Source organism: Arvicanthis niloticus, chromosome 12 (assembly GCF_011762505.2).
Source record: "Arvicanthis niloticus isolate mArvNil1 chromosome 12, mArvNil1.pat.X, whole genome shotgun sequence".
Lineage (NCBI taxonomy): Eukaryota > Metazoa > Chordata > Mammalia > Rodentia > Muridae > Arvicanthis > Arvicanthis niloticus.
In genome coordinates, this window is record NC_047669.1 from 34,266,847 (window position 1) to 34,285,538 (window position 18,692).

The 18,692-nt window shown below is 36.6% G+C and overlaps 1 protein-coding gene across 1 annotated transcript in view; it reads right to left on the reverse strand.

The window, feature by feature from the left end:
• Positions 1 to 17,698, reverse strand: part of Trat1 (T cell receptor associated transmembrane adaptor 1) — a 38,663-nt gene extending 20,965 nt beyond the window's left edge. The window contains exons 1-2 of the mRNA XM_034515803.2: positions 17,560 to 17,698; positions 6,687 to 6,797 (exon numbers count right to left, since the gene is read on the reverse strand). Coding sequence (XP_034371694.1) covers positions 6,687 to 6,797; positions 17,560 to 17,596 — 148 coding nt within the window. The 5' untranslated portion in view covers positions 17,597 to 17,698. The remainder of the gene's footprint in view (positions 1 to 6,686; positions 6,798 to 17,559) is intronic.
• Between the last annotated feature and the right edge of the window lie 994 nt (positions 17,699 to 18,692).

Below are 18,692 nucleotides of genomic sequence, written 5' to 3' on the forward strand. Positions count from 1 at the left end.
TGTACCCCTGCCATTGCTATCAGTTAGAGACTGTGCTATAACTGTCCAAACTTTGAACTTCCAGAACTATGAACTAAATGAAACTCCTTTCTTTATAAGAAAAACTGCCATTGGTGTTTTGTTGTGGCAACAAGTAAGTGTAGTAAGTGATAAAAGCAGCTTCTTTTCTGAGCCAGTCAATTCTGTCTTGGTAATCCGAGATGAAAACAAGATGGCTTGTGCATAATATTGAGCCAGATGCATCGTATCTTGTGCATAGAAAACAATAAGAAAAATCTGAAACATCTTTTCTTGGCACTCTTGTCCTTGACCATTGTGAAACAGGACATAGTTTCTGCCTTTGAGTTCCACCAGCACTTCTGGGTTTTTCTGTTATTTCTATTTTTGTTCACGTAGGTTCTAATAGACTTTTAAAAAATCTATCTATCTATCTATCTATCTATCTATCTATCTATCTATCTATCCATCTATCTATCTATCTACCTACCCATCTACTTACCTGCCTACCTATTGATCTATGAGAGAAGTCTCTATTTATCATATAGCTAGCCCCCTCTTCTAAAATTTCTTGACGTCTAATGAAATGAAAAAGCATTGTAGTAGTTCCATTTTATGCATATGGCAACAGTCTGAGAGTGAAGACACTGAAAAAAAAGGTGTAATTCATTCTCTGAAAGCACTTGAAGTATTAGGGTGGCTTCTATATTGACCAGAGATGTACTCTAAGAAAATAAAACCATGGGAGAAAGTATGTTCCAGTTCTTAGGAAGTATTTCACACTGGACTCTGAAGATGGTAGCTCAAAGGCAAATAACTTATTAAATGCATCTGTATATTTAAAAGTAATGGGAGAGTGTAGGTTTTGAATAATATTTTATGAAAGTAACAGATTCACAATAAATTATTGAAATTAATAGATTTAAAAATATTCAAGATCCGATTTTGTGCTGAATATTAACTTTATAAGTTTTATTGCCTACTCACTGATGATTTATACACTAAGCTAGAGGTATATACATAATATAGCCTTTATCATACTTAAATTTCTTATTCTTTAATATTCCATGGAATAAGAATTTAACTTTTGCTATAGTTATTCTATAAAAATAGAGACTGGAGCCATCTCAGTCTCTGACATCAGACGTTAAATGGTCTTACAATTTTAATATCTGGAAAACACTGTGATTCAGGAAAGAACTAGTAGGTGGAGTCAGTTTTTAGGTAAACTTATGTCACAGTGGAGACTTGGTCTGTAGAGTTTGTTAACTCTTACAGAAACATGAGCTGAAGTATTTATGAAACTGATCACATTACTGAAAGAAATGAATATGGTCCATGTCAGTGTTTGGGGAGAGATTTTGTGCATAATCAACTGAGGGGCATTCTTGAAGAACATGTCTACAAAGCTGCTGCAGAACCCAAGATGATAGAAGTAATCTACATGAGAATGCCAGAAGTACAGCATCCAGGAAATGTCCTACCATGACTACATCTAAAAAATGAAGTTACTTTCAGCTGCTTTCAGATTCATAGTCTTTTGCATATGAATGTGGATGAATGCTGGAGAGAGCCCAGAACACATTCCACTCGTCCCACGTTATTGAAAGTGGAGCAACATAACTAATGTCAATAAAGACAGATGAGAACAAGGTCAGAAAATTATAAACTGGAAAGATAAAGCATGCTATAACACGCATTTATTGCTATATTTAGAAAAAGGAACCAATTAGACTCAGACCATTAGGTACTTTTAAGATTTGCCTAGTGGCATGGTTTAAATGAAAGATGCCCCCACCCCAAATCCTGGGCATTTGAACACTTGGTCATGTTATTTGAAGAATTTTGGGAGGTGTAGCATCACCAGAGAAAGTATATTATTGGGAAGGGGCTTTAAGAGTAAAACCTTACCTACTTCTGCTTTGTGATTGCCTTTAAAGATGTGAGCTCCTTGCTTGGGCTTCCATGCCCCTTGCTGCCATACCTCCTCAGCATGGCAGACTTGTATTCCTCTAGCCTAACTCTTTCTTTTAGAAGGTGTCTTGGCAATGATGCTTTATACAGCAACAGAAAAATAACTAGTGCTCTTGGAACTTAAGTACAAGAAAGTAAACTCTAGGATGACATGTCATGGAACATATTCATGGTTAGGAATCAGCTAATATTGGATTTGGTACCAGCTCCTTAGGGCACCGTCTATGTGACAGTGTGAAAATTATTCTGAAGCTATGCTTATCAGTTCATCTGTAGAACAGAAGAGCAAAACCTAGCACCACGGAGTGGATATGGAAAGTGATGAAAGCAATGTCAAGACATTTTATAAAATGACAAAGCAATTTAGCCACATCATGTGTTCTAAAACCATGTCATATAAGCTACAGTTTTTGCTCATTGAATTGCAAAGTTTTCTCATAAATGAGTTAATTAGAAATAGACTAACATCTTTCAGTTAGAAAAGTGAAATATATAATATATTCCATTATATTTATACATATTATATATAAAGTTTAGCTTAAAAAGAAATCTCTGACATTTCACCTTTACAGAGGGCATTGCCACTGGTTGAGTAATTTTGTTTTTAATAAAAAAAAATTGATAATAAAAATACAGAACATTGGGCTGGAGTGTAGCTCCATTGGTAGAGTGCTTGCCTAGTGCACACAAAACCCCTGGTTCAATCTCTAGCACCATACAAACTCATTAAGCTGGTGCACATCTGTAATACCATCATTTTAAGGTCAAAATAGGAGAAATTGAAGTATAAGGTCATTACCTACTATATAGTGAGTTTAAGGCCACCCTGAGGTACATGAAAGCTGATTTTAATACTAAACTAAAACAAAAAAGAATGCCATTGAGTAATAACAGTAAGAACAATTAGGTGTCCCATAAAATATTTTTGCAAACTGGCAAAATACTTTTAAAGGACAGGACTTTTAAAATAAAAAATGTAATACTTGTACTATGAATGTTGGTACCTAGAAAACATACTCATGCAATGTTTAAAAGAATAACCCTAAAGTAGGGAAATATAGTTGGATGTTTCATCTCCAGAATAAAAAAGAAAAAAGATCATAAGTTTTTGTTAAAAAGTTAAATAAAAGCAACTACGTATAAGATAGTATATAATAGTATCTAGTCTTTAGATGAAATGAAAGGGGACTAAAGCAATATAAAAGTAAGAAAATAAATGGATAAAGGATGTTGTACATCAGATAAACTGCAGAAGAAACACTGTGAAAGAAGACTTTGAAAAGTCTGAAGACACCACCCGCTGCACAAGTCTTAGAAAATCAATGGGTATTTGAATGGTAGCTAGCTCATCACTGCTTGGGGAATTTTAGTTGTACCGGTTAATGGTTGATGGATGATCTCTTGCTAAGCATGAAGGTGAGCAAGCTCAGATCCTGCAAGGACCTTCTCTGTCCCAAAGGTTCAGAAGTTGATTTGAGAATAAATGGCATGCTTTAAACACTGCCTACTCATCTCAGTGCTACATGGTCAAACTGAAAACTGTACTCTGTTACAGAGCAGCAAAGTGTGAAAGATCATGGAACCAATGCTGGTTCCCCCATCCTCCCTGTGATATAGATGCAAGGCTTGTTGTTGGTATGTATCTGAGAAAGTATGCTGCAAAGACATTTGCTTTGATGGTTCCCCTTTAAGGTGTCCACCTTTCTGGCACATTTTGTCACAGCAAGAAACAGCAGCACATGACTCTAACACTGAATCTCATTAATTTTCAGTCAAGAACATGCCGCAGTCTAGTGAAAAGAAGGTTCACTAGAAAGATTGATACACAAACAAATCACACACTTGATTAATCTTCTCAAATCGAAGAGGAAGAGTTGAATAAATATTCTTTGGATTTCATGGAAGAAAAAGTAAATACATTCTGATTAGTAAAAGAAATGAATTACACTCTGAAAGAACAGATTTGGACAATGCATTGGATAAAAATAAAGGTTTATTTTGGAAAGCAGAGTATTCGTTTTCAAAGCTTCTACATAGCTGCTTGTTCCTTGACTATTTGCATTTATTATATTGCTAGCTCCTCAACCTAGAACTGACCTTAATGTTTGCATGTAATTAAAATGGTATAAAAGCAAAAAGGAGAAGGGGGTGGAATAGGGGGTTTCTAGGGTGGGGAAATGGGAATAGGGGATGGCATCTTAAATGTAAATAAATAAAATATCCAATAAAAAAGAATAAAGGGTGTCTGTCTGATTAAATGTGTAGATATTTACACTATCACTGGAAGGAGGGTTCCTTCTGTAAGCTATTTAATATGCACCCAAAGTTTCTTCACTGCATGTTGGCCAAGGTAGAGTCATATCTTGCAAGTTTCTTAGCCACAAAGAGTAGCATAGAGAAGCTAACATAAAAGTGACACGGGGACAATTGCAGCAGCATTACAATTACAGAGCATGTGAAAGAAGGCTGGATGACGTGACAAACTTTCTTCTATCCTGTCTTGCCCAAGATATAGAGCAAGCCCAGGTCTTCATGATTAGGGAGAACCTGAGTGTTTACAGAGACAAGTCAAACTGCCTGCGATCTCTGGGAGTGAAGAATAGTATTTGTTCCTGTGGGTTGGAAAAGATGTCATGGTAAATATTCACGCCTGGGGAAAGCTCGGGGGTGGGAGAGTATTGGGCACTTGGGAACATGGAGTGAGAGCAATTTGCAATCCTTGAGCACTAGTGGAGCTGCTTCAACGCTAATCACCTTGAGCTTGCATCAATCTAGACAGTGTGTTCCACCTAAGGAACGTATACCAAATGAAGGACCTGTGATCCACTGATGTTTGGAACCAATCTAATAAAAGCCTCAGAAAACCCAACCCACTGAAGTGGAATGGAATGTGGCTAACAGGAGCATCTGGACAAAGCCCTGGGTGTTGTTACATTCTTAAATAATACAAAGATGAAGGTGGAGGAAAGTGAGCCAGGAGTTTCAGAGGATCCCAGGACACCGACGTGGTTGGAGCAGCAAAGAGGCTGGAGAACTGACTGACACCTACTGAAACAACGTACTAATGTTACAGGAAATGATGTGGGGCCAGGGAAGGCCCTTGGTGATTACTATGGCCAAAAGAAAGGAGGTAATTACTGTGTAAAGAGAGAAAGAAGCACCAGGTATGGTGGTATGGACTGTATCTCATACAAACCAACCTGCCAAGTCCCCACATTGTACGAATATATATATGTACTTTTATTTTTCCTCGCAAGACTTTTATGATCTGCATGGCGTTTTCCATTAGCTGTAAAAAGGAAGGGAGATAGAGACCTTGCTACTTGCATGAGATCTAACCGCTGGAACCTAAAACTAGGGTGAATATTGATCCACACATTTGCTTAGCTTTCGAAGCTATGCTGTTTATGATCAAATGCTGCCATTAGTCCAAAAAAAAAAAAAAAAGACATCATGCATTTCAATTTATTATTTCCTATTTTCAATTTTTATCTCCACCTCACTACTTTTAAACAATAGAGCCCTTTATGGTAAGGCTGACACAATAATAGCTAGTATACTTACAAAAAAACCCCATCAAATCTATCATGCAAAAGTAAATGGAGAGGGTCTGCTTCTATCTGTACAATGTAAATACATCTGTATATGAACAAATAAAATCTGATGCCTGAAGCACCAAAGGTGAAAATTACAAAGCCTGTTCACATTGAGATAGGAAAAATTGGTGTATGGCTACCCTGGGCGCTAGGCAACAATTTTGATATTAAATGGTTCTGTAACCTGAGCTATACCATCTATACCACTCACTCTCAAATACCTCCAAGCTTTCAAAATCTGCATGACAACAACTTCCTGTCCAAACCTAATGCTGGGTTATCACCATGTAAGAAGCTCCTCCAAAGTGGATGGAGGACCCTCCCTGTACAATCTGATCAGCATTTACACTAGCTTCATGCAGGTTTTCTTAGATGTGTGTGGTATGTTTAACTTCAGTGTGCTAACTTAGTTTTGTTTCTTTTCATGGAGTTTTATCTTTTCTTTTTGAAATTCTTTCCTCACTATTTATAACTCCTGTTGCAATTTTTCTGCTCTTTGAATATAAAGGCGCTTCCCAGAAATAGTTTAGCTTTGGTTCTTCTGTGCACTGATTCATGTAGTCAGTGTGCATGCAGTGGTGTGTGCAAGTTGTGCACATTATAGTATTTTAATTATGACATATGTAGATAAAAGCCACCTGGCTAAAATAAGGCAAAGCTAACAGTGGTAATGACACTCTGACAAGTTCTAGACCCGTGGTGTTGTGACAGGACTGGGTTCAGTCTGTGGCTTTTCCAGTCAGTGCCAAGTCCCATGGCTGGAGCCCCGGAGAACTGAATAACTTCAGTAGAGCCATAGGGTACAGCTCTTCACTTTTGTTACTGTCTCAAAAGATGGCCATTTCCTGATTTGTTCATTTAGAGAAGCCCTTTAGCAGAGTAACTCCTTTCAGCTGTCAATCCTGAGACACTCATAAAGCTAAGTTCAGGGAGCTTTGTGTCACATCTCCAAAGTGAATTCATGCTTAAATTAAGGGAGCCCTCAGGGTGAAAACAATACCAGATCTCTCACAGTTATAACAAGCCGTTAATGGCATTGCATAACAGTTTCTCTGCCTGAGGGTTGCCTGGGTCTGCATTTGAGCAGGTACTATACAATGATTTGCCAGAAGGTCTTACCTTGTCGCTGCTTCTCTATGTAGTGGGAAATATTGAAGATCAACGATATAACCAGAGCCAAGGCCAAGAACACTAGAAGTCCCCAGAGGAAGAAGGGGCATTCAGAGTTTCCTGGAAACAAAAGTAGAGATGTCTATGATACAATAACTTACTATACAACAGTTTTACTTCAGCAAAGGTGTGATTCAAACCACTGCATTTAGCTGAGGTGGCTATTCACACCAGTGAGTGCAAAACTTGAGAGGCTAAGGTACTAGAATTGCTAGAAGTCTAGGCAAGCCTGGACTATGTAGTAAGGGTTTGTCTCAAAATTATTAAGTAAATGGATTAATTTCCTTTTCTCATAATGAATGATAAATCTGCCTGAAGATTAATAAACATTGAGAAGCAGATATTTGCAGTTTTCAAAGCAATGATAAATCCTTGGGTTCAGACTGGTTAAAGCAAGCTTTTCATATTTTTAGTGTTAGTAAAATAAAAGATAAATTTAGTAATTAAAGGGTGACAAGTGCTGACTGATTATAAAAACTTAGTTCAAAATCAAGATTCTTCTGATCATCCCAGATCTTCATTTCATAGACTCTCCCCAGACTTTATTCTCCAGGCTAAAATGATTTCCCTCCAAAACCACTTGGTCCTTTCATCAGATTCAGGGCTAGATATTGGAATGAAACCATAATTCTGGAGTCATTGTAGCAGTTTCATTAGAATGGACCATAGGACATTTTCTCATTCCACCAAGTGTCCCATTAATAAGACAGGAGTGGGTTCACTGCTGTGAAGGTCTCTCTTTTCATTTTACTTCTGAATGATAAAAGGTGTTAGGTTGCTTATTACCAGTCAACTACCCCAGATGATGTACAGTTACTTCCACATTTTTATGAGCAATGATGAAGATACCAGACCAGAGTTGGTATATCTTGGTAGTCATGCCAACATGACCCATGTCATATGCTGATCCCAGAAGAGTAACTCTCTGATTAAAGCCAGTATCAATTAAATATCTTCCCTATGTCAGCATTTATACCTGATATCAAGGAATCAAATATTTGAAATAAAACAAAACCAACCAAGTCATTGCTTTTAGAAACTCTTTTGTGGGGAACATAGATGTTGTGTATGTAATGAGAACTGCAGGCTGTAAAAAGCTTGCAAGTGTAAGTAGATACGAGAGATCTTAGTCCTTCAGAGCCCATACTCTGTAGCCATGAGACCAAGTCAGAGATCATATTAGAATCTTTCTGAAAATTAAAATATAAGCTAAAAATATTTGTTTATTGCTAAACACAATAAAGTGTTAAAAACTTTTGTAAAAATGAATGTATTTATTATCTTTTTGTTGTTGTTTTCAGTACATCCTGACCTCCCCTTTCTCCACTCCTCCCCACTCCACCAGATCCACACCTCCATATCCATTCTGAAAAGAGCAGGCACATCTACCAGGGACATCCACCAAATAAAACAAGACAAGATATAGTAAGACAAGGCACAAACCCTTGTATCAAGGCCAGACAAGGTGACCCAGTAGGAGGCAAAGAGTCCCCAAAACAGACAAAAGAATCAGAGACATCCCTTTTTCCCACTTGTAGGAATCTTACAAAAACACCAAGATAACATGCAGGAGAAATTTGTTTAGCTTTCTTCATCCATCTTTAAGTGTTTAATGAGAATGCAGGGTGTCAATAAAAACATCTTAGCTCCGCTACTGTTTTCCGCATCTCAGACATGACGTTTGCATTTTGATTGTTTCTTTGACTTCATATTGATGCTCAATAGCTGTTTAGTTACCATCGGATGTTCCTGTGTTCAACTGGACGTCATTGATCTTTCAATAAACATGTTCAGGCATATGAACATTTATATGTATTGCATATGTGTTTATGATGTTGACATGCACATTCATATCTACATATAATTTACATGTCATCTATTTGTATTTGTGTGGTGCATGCACATGTGTGTATGTGGGGCACAGACTGACCAGAGGGGGTGTTGGGTGTCTCACTCTCTCTCTGCCTTGTACCTTTTAGCCAGAGTTTCCTCACTGAATTTCTGAGCTATGTTGGCAGCCAACAAGCTCCAGTGATCCTCCTCTCTCAACAATGCTGGCTTCACAGACTCACACAAGGCCACACCCAACAGCTTGGTTGTTGTCACTTCTTAAATGTGGGTGCTAAGAACAGAGCTCAGGAGTTCCTATTTCCACTCTTACACACTGAACCTGCTCTGCAGCAGCAATTATTGCATATTCATTCAGACACGCACATACAATATAATACAATTTAATTTAAGCTAGTTTGAATTTTATTTAAAGCCAAATATATGTCTATTACTTGCTATTTAATTTAATACTCTTATTATTTCTATATCTTCAGAACACCATAAACAATTGAAAATAGAGCTATTTCTGACTTCCTTTTGTAACAACATCTAATGTGTTCTTTGTATAATATTTTTTAAGAATTAATTAATTCTTATGCTGGGCGGTGGTGGCGCACGCCTTTAATCCTAGCACTTGGGAGGCAGAGGCAGGTGGATTTCTGAGTTGGAGGCCAGCCTGGTCTACAGAATGAGTTCCAGGACAGCCAGGGCTACACAGAGAAACCCTGTCTCGAAAAACAAAAAAACAAAAAAACAAAACACAAAACAAAACAAAACAAAAAAAAAAACAAAAAAAAAAGAAAAGGAATTAATTAATTATTGAATAATGATAACTTGAATAATGATAGTGATATGAGTGGGTTTTTTTTTCCTTTAAGGGAATAGTAATGTTTCATAAAATGTAAAAACAATAGAAGCCTTAGTGATTTCCTGCACAATAATTTTATTAAAAACACTCCATCAAGTATTATTAAGCATTCTATAATATAATAACTATCAACTATACCAAATATACTTAGAAATTCTGCATATTACATGATATTATATATATACATGGAACTGTTTATTTGATTCTTTCTTTTGTTTGTTGGAAATAGTCTCATGTAACCTAGGCTGGCCTTGAACTCACTAGTTCTGGGATTACATAAATATGCTGCCATGGTCAGGATTTATTGATTTTTATATAGGTAACAGCTTGAAAAATAAAAACACAAGGAGCCTGGGGATACTGGTAAAATACTGGCTGTTAAAACTACATACCCTCAATATTTTTAGGTTAAAAATTATGAAGATGAATGACCAGATAAAAGTATATATAATATTGACACTAGAGAGATTGCTCAGTGAGTAAAAGTGCTTGAGTCTCACCACCTTGAGATAGATCCCTGGAGTCCACATGGTGGAAGGAGAGAACCACATCCTGTAAGTTGTCTCCTGACTCCCATACACAAATAGATAAACACAATTTTAAAACATTTTTAAAGTATGGATAAAGTATGCAAAAGACTTTTATATCTTAACACTCAAGATTTTAAAATACAATACACCATCTTCTCAGGCCAGACGGTTTCTGTTTCTGTGTGCTCAGTTGACCGCAGCTCTGTGTTTACTCAGTGACTGGAGCACTGCTGTTTTGGTGGATCCCACATTACCCAACTTTCCTGGCAGAAACACCATTTCACCATCTAGTCCCATATGTTTTCCCTCCACTGAATCCTGGATAAAGTTGGCGAGTGTGTATGAATGCATGTTGTATACACATGGATATATATATATATATATATATATATATATATATATATATTGGTGTACTTGCCCATATCAGGCATATAATGGCCAGAGGTTGACTTTAGCTGCCATTTTCTTGCTTGATCTACATTATTTTTTGGAGACTGGGTCTCTCAGTGAACTGAATTTCACTGTTTTGGCTAACTGGCTGTTCAGCATGCCGTTGGGTTCTACTTCTCTTTCTATGACATAGCACTAGGGTTATAGATATATAACCACCACACACAACTTTTACATAGTTTCTGTGGATCCAGACTCAGGTCCTCATGTGTGACCAACATGCACTCTACCGTCTGAGCCCTCTCCTCAGCCCTGAGATTTTCTTGTTGACTGCTCCCCATAGCCTATGACACAGGGTAACGTCTGTTCCTGTCTCTGCCCAAACATGAAGAGCGTCAATTTTTATTCCTTATCACCAATTCTTTCTATAAGATTCTACTTCAGATTTCCTGCTTATCTTTTGGGATGTAGCTACTGTAACCTCTCAGTCATATGTGATGCCCCAGTCACTAGGAAGTACTTACAGTTGTCAATAGATACCGTTCCTTGTTATGTTCTCATGTCTCTGTATAATTGTGCTTTGCCTGAAATGCCTTTTTGTAAGACATTCTTCTCTTTGAGGCTTTCATTCATCTCTTTATACTTAGAAACCTTCTGTAATCATTTGCATACTAACTTCACTACCAATCTAAACCATGAACCTTCTAAGGGCCAAACACTGTCTTTTTCATCTTTGTCTCCATACCTCAATTTCCCCATTTGAAAAAAGGAAACAAATAATGTTTATTATTATGGCGTTTGAGTTATAACATGTGAGTGGTTTCAGAACAATGTCACTAACAGCTCAATAAATGTTAGCTATAGATGTTAATATTATCCTTGTTACGTTATCGTCTCACTGCTGGTAAGTGTGCTTTTATTTCTGTAACAAATTCAGGAGAATGTCATTTCTCATTAAGCACCATCAGCTCACCCAATAACTGGAAAATTGAATGGAGAAGGATAATTAATATAATGGCTCAGAGCCAAAAGAAAGGTTCTGAACAAGTATGAGGTCTAGGCATATCCATAACCAAGAAAGAGATGCCAGATTCTCTATCTATAACTGTACTGAGAAGGCCCATTCTCCGAGCATCTGGGAAACAGACTTCTGTGTTAGAGACAGTGATGAATGAGGACACTGTTGCTCTGGTAAAAGTGTTCATCAACAATACCCAGAACTAAAAACATCTCTCTGCTCTGAATCTATAATTACCAAGAAATGTGGTGGTTATTTATTTGTTTCTCAGAAAACATGAAGCAAGCATTTAGTGCTGATGGATAGCCATCTGATCAAACTGATTGATGTGTCCTCTATAAATATAAAATCTATTTCCTTTTGGGAGGTTGATCGATGCAAGAAAAGGTCTGGGAAAGGGACTTTGAAAACTCTTAACAAGAGGAGCTAGGCTATAAGGCCAGCTGCAAGGCCAGAAAAGGTCTACTTGCCTAAGGCCAAGATGTTAAGTCTTGAGGAGCTCACTGTGAGTGGAAATGACCTTTTGGTGAACAACCAGATTTGCTCTCTGCTCTTCCGTTTTCATAATTTGAACCTAAAACCCAAAGCGTTTTTCTTTAAGCTTCCACCATCCTATGGAACAAAAACCAGATGCTTTCCTATGTGTTCGTAACATCATTCTTCCTTCAGACTCCTCACCAAGCAGCTAAACTGATTAGTTTTTCTCAGAAAAAGAGTAATTATCACAATCCAAATTACTTCTTGACAAATATCTACTGTTTTAAAAGCTTTATTCCTTTATGATAGTAACAATCATGTAGTATACTATCACTTCCTAGAAATTCCCTAAGTACACATTTTAAAATTAAGTTATTGTAAACTTAACCCAAATCTTGTACTCTCTAAAAGTACATATTTAATGGATATATCAATAATTTACTTTTATTGAAGCTGAACTTGTTACTGAGCTTTAGAAATAATCCAACCTAGAAGTCATACACTTCTAGATCTCTAAGAGAATCTGGGATCTTGACCATGTGCTAATCTCAAGGGATGTAAAATTGATTTTGGAAATTAAATTTGACTTTGAAAGCATCACTGGGAACAAAGAGGTATAGTTCAGGTCGTAGTTAGTAAATAATACAATCTGGAATTCTCCATGGCTCTTTTCACATTGGCCTGTTTCCCATATTCTCTGCCCTTGTTATCAGGACAGAAGAAAACAGGTTTAAAGAAAAAGGAACAACTGTATGAAACTCATCACCAGATTTATTAATTATAAAAATATTGTAGGACTATTTATGTAAAATATCTCAAATCTAAGGACTTCAAGAATGGCCAGGCTGCACCGCACTGCTTTTCCTTACAGTCGTCCTCAAACAAATCTCCAGGCCTTTATGACAGTCATGTTGATGATCCTTTAATCTACCCTGGTTTATGTGGTTACCTTTCTTACTACTATGTATTTCTAATACTCCTCTGTCGGTAGAGTAACAAAACCAGAAAATTATAACAGACCTATGTCTCTCACTGTTGATGAGAGACTGCTCAAACTAGTCTTTCTACTTAGTGTTTTGTCTTGTTGCTCATTTCCCACTATTGCTATTATTTTGTATACAGTCATTAAGTTGCTATACTTTGAACAAATAAAAGAAGGCCTAATATAAGGAGCCACAGTTCAAAGGGATACGTAGAAAGCATTTGTTTTTTTTTGGTTATACTAAACATAATTATAAATTATCTTATCATTTGGACAAATTTATATTTCAAATAGAAGTTGCACTTTATCCTTTTCAATCAAAAGGAAAAGTGAAACGTATGTTAATCCATTAATTACTACAGGAAGATAACTTTCTTCTCAGCTACAAATAAACAACCCAATTCCAACACCATTCTATACTGAACGCTTTCAGGGAAATCCCGACAGTGTTCATGGACTATGTCAATGGTACTAGGTAAGAACTTGGGACACCCTGAACATCCCCATGGGGCTGTGTGTGTTGCATTGTTTACAAAACAATGAATTTCTTTTACATAAGCAATTCTAGTCCTTGACAACACTACTGAACCTGTAATATCCTGGGAAAGGTTTAGATGTGCGAGTGGGGAGCTGATCATCTCCCTCTGATTTTAGCATTTTATGTTTCTACTATTCAAAAACATTTCCCTTAGTAATGTGATCTGAATTTTATTTTCACTTGGAAGTTTTTACAACACCCTTAACTTCTTTTGCATCTTCTTGATTGCCAGAAATGCCTGCTTTCCCTTTGAAAAATAAAACACACACACACACACACACACACACACACACACACACACACACACACACTGCCTTCTCTCTCAAGTAATTCTCCAGGAATTCCTGTGCAGTGTAAATATCTCCCCATTTTTCTGAGTTTCTATGAGTGCAGAGTGCATCCTCTTGTACCCAACAAGATTTGTTTAACAAGAGCATGTTTTAGTAGCATTATTAATTAATTATACTTTCATTTATATAATTTTTTTTCGTAAGAACTACACAATCTGAATTTAGCCACTTGCATCATTAGGAAGCCAAGAGTCTCAGGTAATCATTTGTGAGGCAAAAGCAAATAGAAAAAAAATTATATGCATTTCTATTTAGTTTTCAGTCACCAGGGGCGATTACCCTGGTGGGTAATAATGGTGGGTTTAGTTGTAAGATCTCTGACTACCATAAAGCCAACAGGCATCAGCAGGCATTATATATGGAGTTCATATTTGCATATGTTCTAGAAAGAGATCTGGCTAAGTAAATATAGTGGTTTTCTATTAGCAGCCTTTATTGGTGCAGAAACCTCCGCTTAAACAATTAACAATAAAAAGAAGTAAACATAGTGTTTTATGGATTTTAGACTTCAGACAATTCTTAACTAGGACAAGTTTATTGGTTTACTAGATATAGCCATTCTCCGTGGTGCCTTCCTTGGCTTATAAACTCTATTATAGCAACAGACATCCAGTACACAATTGTGCATATTTATTTGAAGCATCCAAATGTTTTGAAAAAAAATGATTTGATATTACAATCTCTATGTATCTACTCATGAAATATTTTTTCCAGTGGGGGAAGTTTTGTTGAACACAGCATATTTTTATTTGGGGCTTATAGCATGCTAGTACCATCTTTATATTCCAAACTGTCACCATTTGGGCTCGTTATCACCAACAAAAGATATGAGAATCATAGATGATAGCCTAAAGAGAGTTTTCACTTTAGTTACAGGTTTCCAAGTAAATAACTTGTTTTTAATGCAAAACTTGAAACCCTACTGACCTTAAAATGAATGCCTGTCATGAATAGAGGATATCTGAGCTATGAATGGTATAGATCCCAGAGTGCTGGGAGAGAAGCAAAATAGCAGTACAACCTTTGATGTGTCTATTGTCACACAACATGAGAAGGAGAACATGATCAGGCCTCCGGAAGTTGTATAACTTCCCCAGTGCAAATCACTGATCCTCAGTAAGCCAACAGTCAAACTGGACCGCCCAATTTCATCCTTGTGACATGTGGCTCAACTATTTCTAAAGAATCTGGATTCCTCTTAATCAGTATTTAAATTAATTGAAAAATATGTCTAGGAGGAAGACGGTGAATTTTAAGAGAGCATTCTACAGATTATCTAATGCAAGATTCCTTTGATGCTATTACAATTAAACATTATTTGAGATTGGTAAACTCCATAGATGCTGTTGGGGTTGAAGGGCTGCCCAAATCTCCACTGTAGACAGGCTGCTGCCCATCCGTGCGTAGTTACTTCACCTTGTACAAAAACTGTGTCTCTTTTAGAGAAGTAACCAGGAGGGACTGTGGGAATAAACATGAGATTGTGGAACCTTTCAGCCCATAAAACACTGGAGTTAAAAGTTTTTTTAAAAGGCCTATTCTATTTTCTTTAAATTAAGGAATACTGTGATGATTAAGTAAAATTTAAAATGCATGGGACATTGTGCAATGATGACATATGTTACTAACTATTAACTTGTACACATGTTTTTTCATGACTGTGACCTTTAAGTGATGGTATGCTTTTACCTTTGATTAGCTCATCTTACATTTGCTGCCAGATATTACTTAAATTGCATAGTAAACACTGTCTCTGGATCTTTAGAGGAATGCTTGAGTTTAAGAGGCCATTCATAACTAGTCAACCCTCATTCCAAAACAGTCTCACTCTGCTCATAATGTACTTGAAGCTCCAGTGAGCAAAGGCAGGGAAAGCCTTATAAAGCAAACAATGAAACACAACAAAGTGTTAGCTAACTTGTGAACCATTGTTCATTAAATGAATTGCCAAAGGAATGGATTTCTTCACTTGATCCAGTTAATCCTCATTTAGTGTGAATGGGGAAGCATGGCCTCAGCTATCAGATTATCATGTTTATTTCACCTGTTTCAACATGGAAAATGTTATTACCAGATTATTTTTGTTCATATTAAAATTTGAGTGATAGGGATCATTTTGGCTTTCAAGATCTAGGAGGCCTTAATGATAAACACTTTGATCTCTGTTTTGGGGAAGTCCTCATTGGTAAGGATAGCACTCGTGCCCCATGCTGTGAAGGGTATGCATCCTATCTCATCTTGTTTAGAATAGTAAGTTTCAGAGATAGTTGAATAGCACATTTATTGACTTTGAACTTCTCCTTCCCATGCTCCCATTAGCAGCACAGGCAGAGTACTGCTATGTCCATTTCTTACACGATCCTAGCAGAATTAGAACTATTCTCTTTATTTTTGCTTTCATACGAACTGGGGAAGAAAAGGCAGGTTTGAACATCGTGTGGCAGCTTACATTCCTGTGCTTTATTCAAACAAATGATTTTTTTAAATCCTTCAGACAAACTTTTGGGAAGACACTTTTTTCTCTGCTACTGGCCAATATTTATTGCTATTAAATATGCCAGTCCCATAACAATTAGGCATAAGATATGGTCAGACAAGGTCCAAACCACAGAGTTACAAACAGCTTAAAAGCCCAAGCAGAATGCTTGGTGTTCAAGCTCATTGTAACCAAAGGGATGCATATAAAGCAGTGGACTAGTATGTTGTCCTCATGAAGATTCTTAAATAAGGTCAGCCATTAAAAAGAAGCAGTCTAGAATGGGAAAGAATTACCATCTTCATTGGACACGCAGCAATTTAGCAACAATGATACGCGAAATAACCACATATCTTATTCAGTAAATTCAATTCTAGAAATAATTTTTGAAAACTAACCCTAAATACACAAAGGCCTTAGAGTTGTTCATTTTCTCACCATTTAAAAACATACATATAAAATGCTGGATACAACAGAAGTGTCTAGCAATAAATGAATGAATGGACAAATTCTAATTAGTGCAATGAATGTTGTTCTGTGAGTTTATTTAATGAAGAAGGAAATGGTTTTGTTGTAGAGCTGCTCCCAAAACTGGATATATGATTTAATGACTGTTATTATTCTAGTTGTAAAAGGTAAATTGTGTGGAAGGCATAGAAAACTTTAAAGAGAATTCAATTTAGTATTTTGCATTTTAATGTAATTAAATATGTCTGATTGTAAGATAATTTTTTATTGCACAATGTCTTTTAGTCTACTATGCATTTTTTTCTTGTAAAAATATTTGTAAAAGAAGTGAAAAGCCCATCAAGAATACAGGAGGAATGAATGACAGACGTGGGTTTATAGTTGCAAATTAATCTGAGGTCCCATCACGATCTATCTCACTGTGGGATTTCCACTGGCCTTTTCGGTCTTTCATCTCCCTGACTATTGGCAATTCCACTGAATCCTGGGAGAAACTATAATGTCTAATTGCTAGACAATTGCAATCAATTACTCCTATCCCGTTTTCTATTTAAGCCAAGTAAAGAGAAATACATATGGTCAACAAAAGATCCTGTAAAAACAACAAATCTTCAAATGACACAATTGCCAATGAACATTTATCAATAGCTGTGATAGTTTTTTGGTCAGGAGATACCGCCTACTTGTTTTCGTTCAAAGCAAATAATCAATATCTCCATCGGTGCAATTTAAACCACTTTCTAATCATATGAAATGTCATTGTACAATATCTTTAAAATACCATGTTAACCGGTTTACTTCCCCACAGGTGAATGTCTCATTAATACTTAGAAATTTCTAAATGAACTGTTAGGCATAGCACTGAAAGACAAAAAGAATTCAGAATGCCACTCACCTGACATGCTTGTCGTTTTAGAAGTGCCTCTGTGCATCCATGAAAGAGATCGGTAGGCTAAGAATTCTCCCACCAACTTTTTTCCTTAAATACCGTTGCTCTGTTATATTAGAAACAGCACAGCACCGACGTATATCTTTATCAGTACTCAGGTTTTTTTTTTCTCCTCTGTTTCTTCAACTCTTTTGTGTGTACTTTGTTCAGTTATAAACAGGAAATGTGGTGATAGAGGCTTCTAGAGTTTAGGTCTGTAACGAGTAGACTTACATAGTTGTGAAACGTGGGAAGAAAAATCCCCTGAGCTTCTGTATGCCAAAAGGTGAACTTTTATCACTACCCAACTCTGACTTAAAAATGAAGAATCAAAGCAAATGTGTGAATGAATGAAGGTCAAGTCCACTCTAAGTCTTGAGAAAATCCAGGAGTCTCCTCATATCTGAGTTTCCCTGAAAACAAAATAAAATCTACCGAATTGATGAGCCAAAGAATAAGCAACCTCCAGTGTGTGCTCAGCTGCACATTCTATCCTTTGACATAATGAGTAGAAGGGGATTATCAAATCCTGAGTGTTTACTGGGTAGTAGATGCCTGTCACGTGGATATCATCATACCAGGAGACCAGGTGCCTGTGTTACCCACTAGCCATCACAGTAGCCAGCATGAATCACTCCGTGTAAGCTACAGTCAACAGGAAATCAAGCTCTACCATCATCCTGGCCTCAGTATCTGAATTTCTTAAACATCTGTATGCAAATGTGCTATGCAGCAGTAATTAAATGCGCTGGTGTATAATCCATGGAATCAGAATTTTTGGCATGGAGCAGCCCTGGTTATTTTGTTATCTTTTTTTTTTTTTATATGAGATTGTTAAGGTAGAAAAATGGGAAGCTTTATTTTAAGTGACTTTCTTTATTAATATATTTATTATCTAACACGGTTTCTTCCGTTTTAAAAAAGCAATGTAATTGACATAGTATACACATGTATTTATGGGATATGGTATAATTAGGCACACCTATGCAATGAGTAATGATAAAATCCAGGTAATTAGCTTTCATCTCCCCTAGCATTTATGATTTCTGTGTATTGGAATGTGTACTCGTCCGGATATTTTTAAACATATCATCAACTGT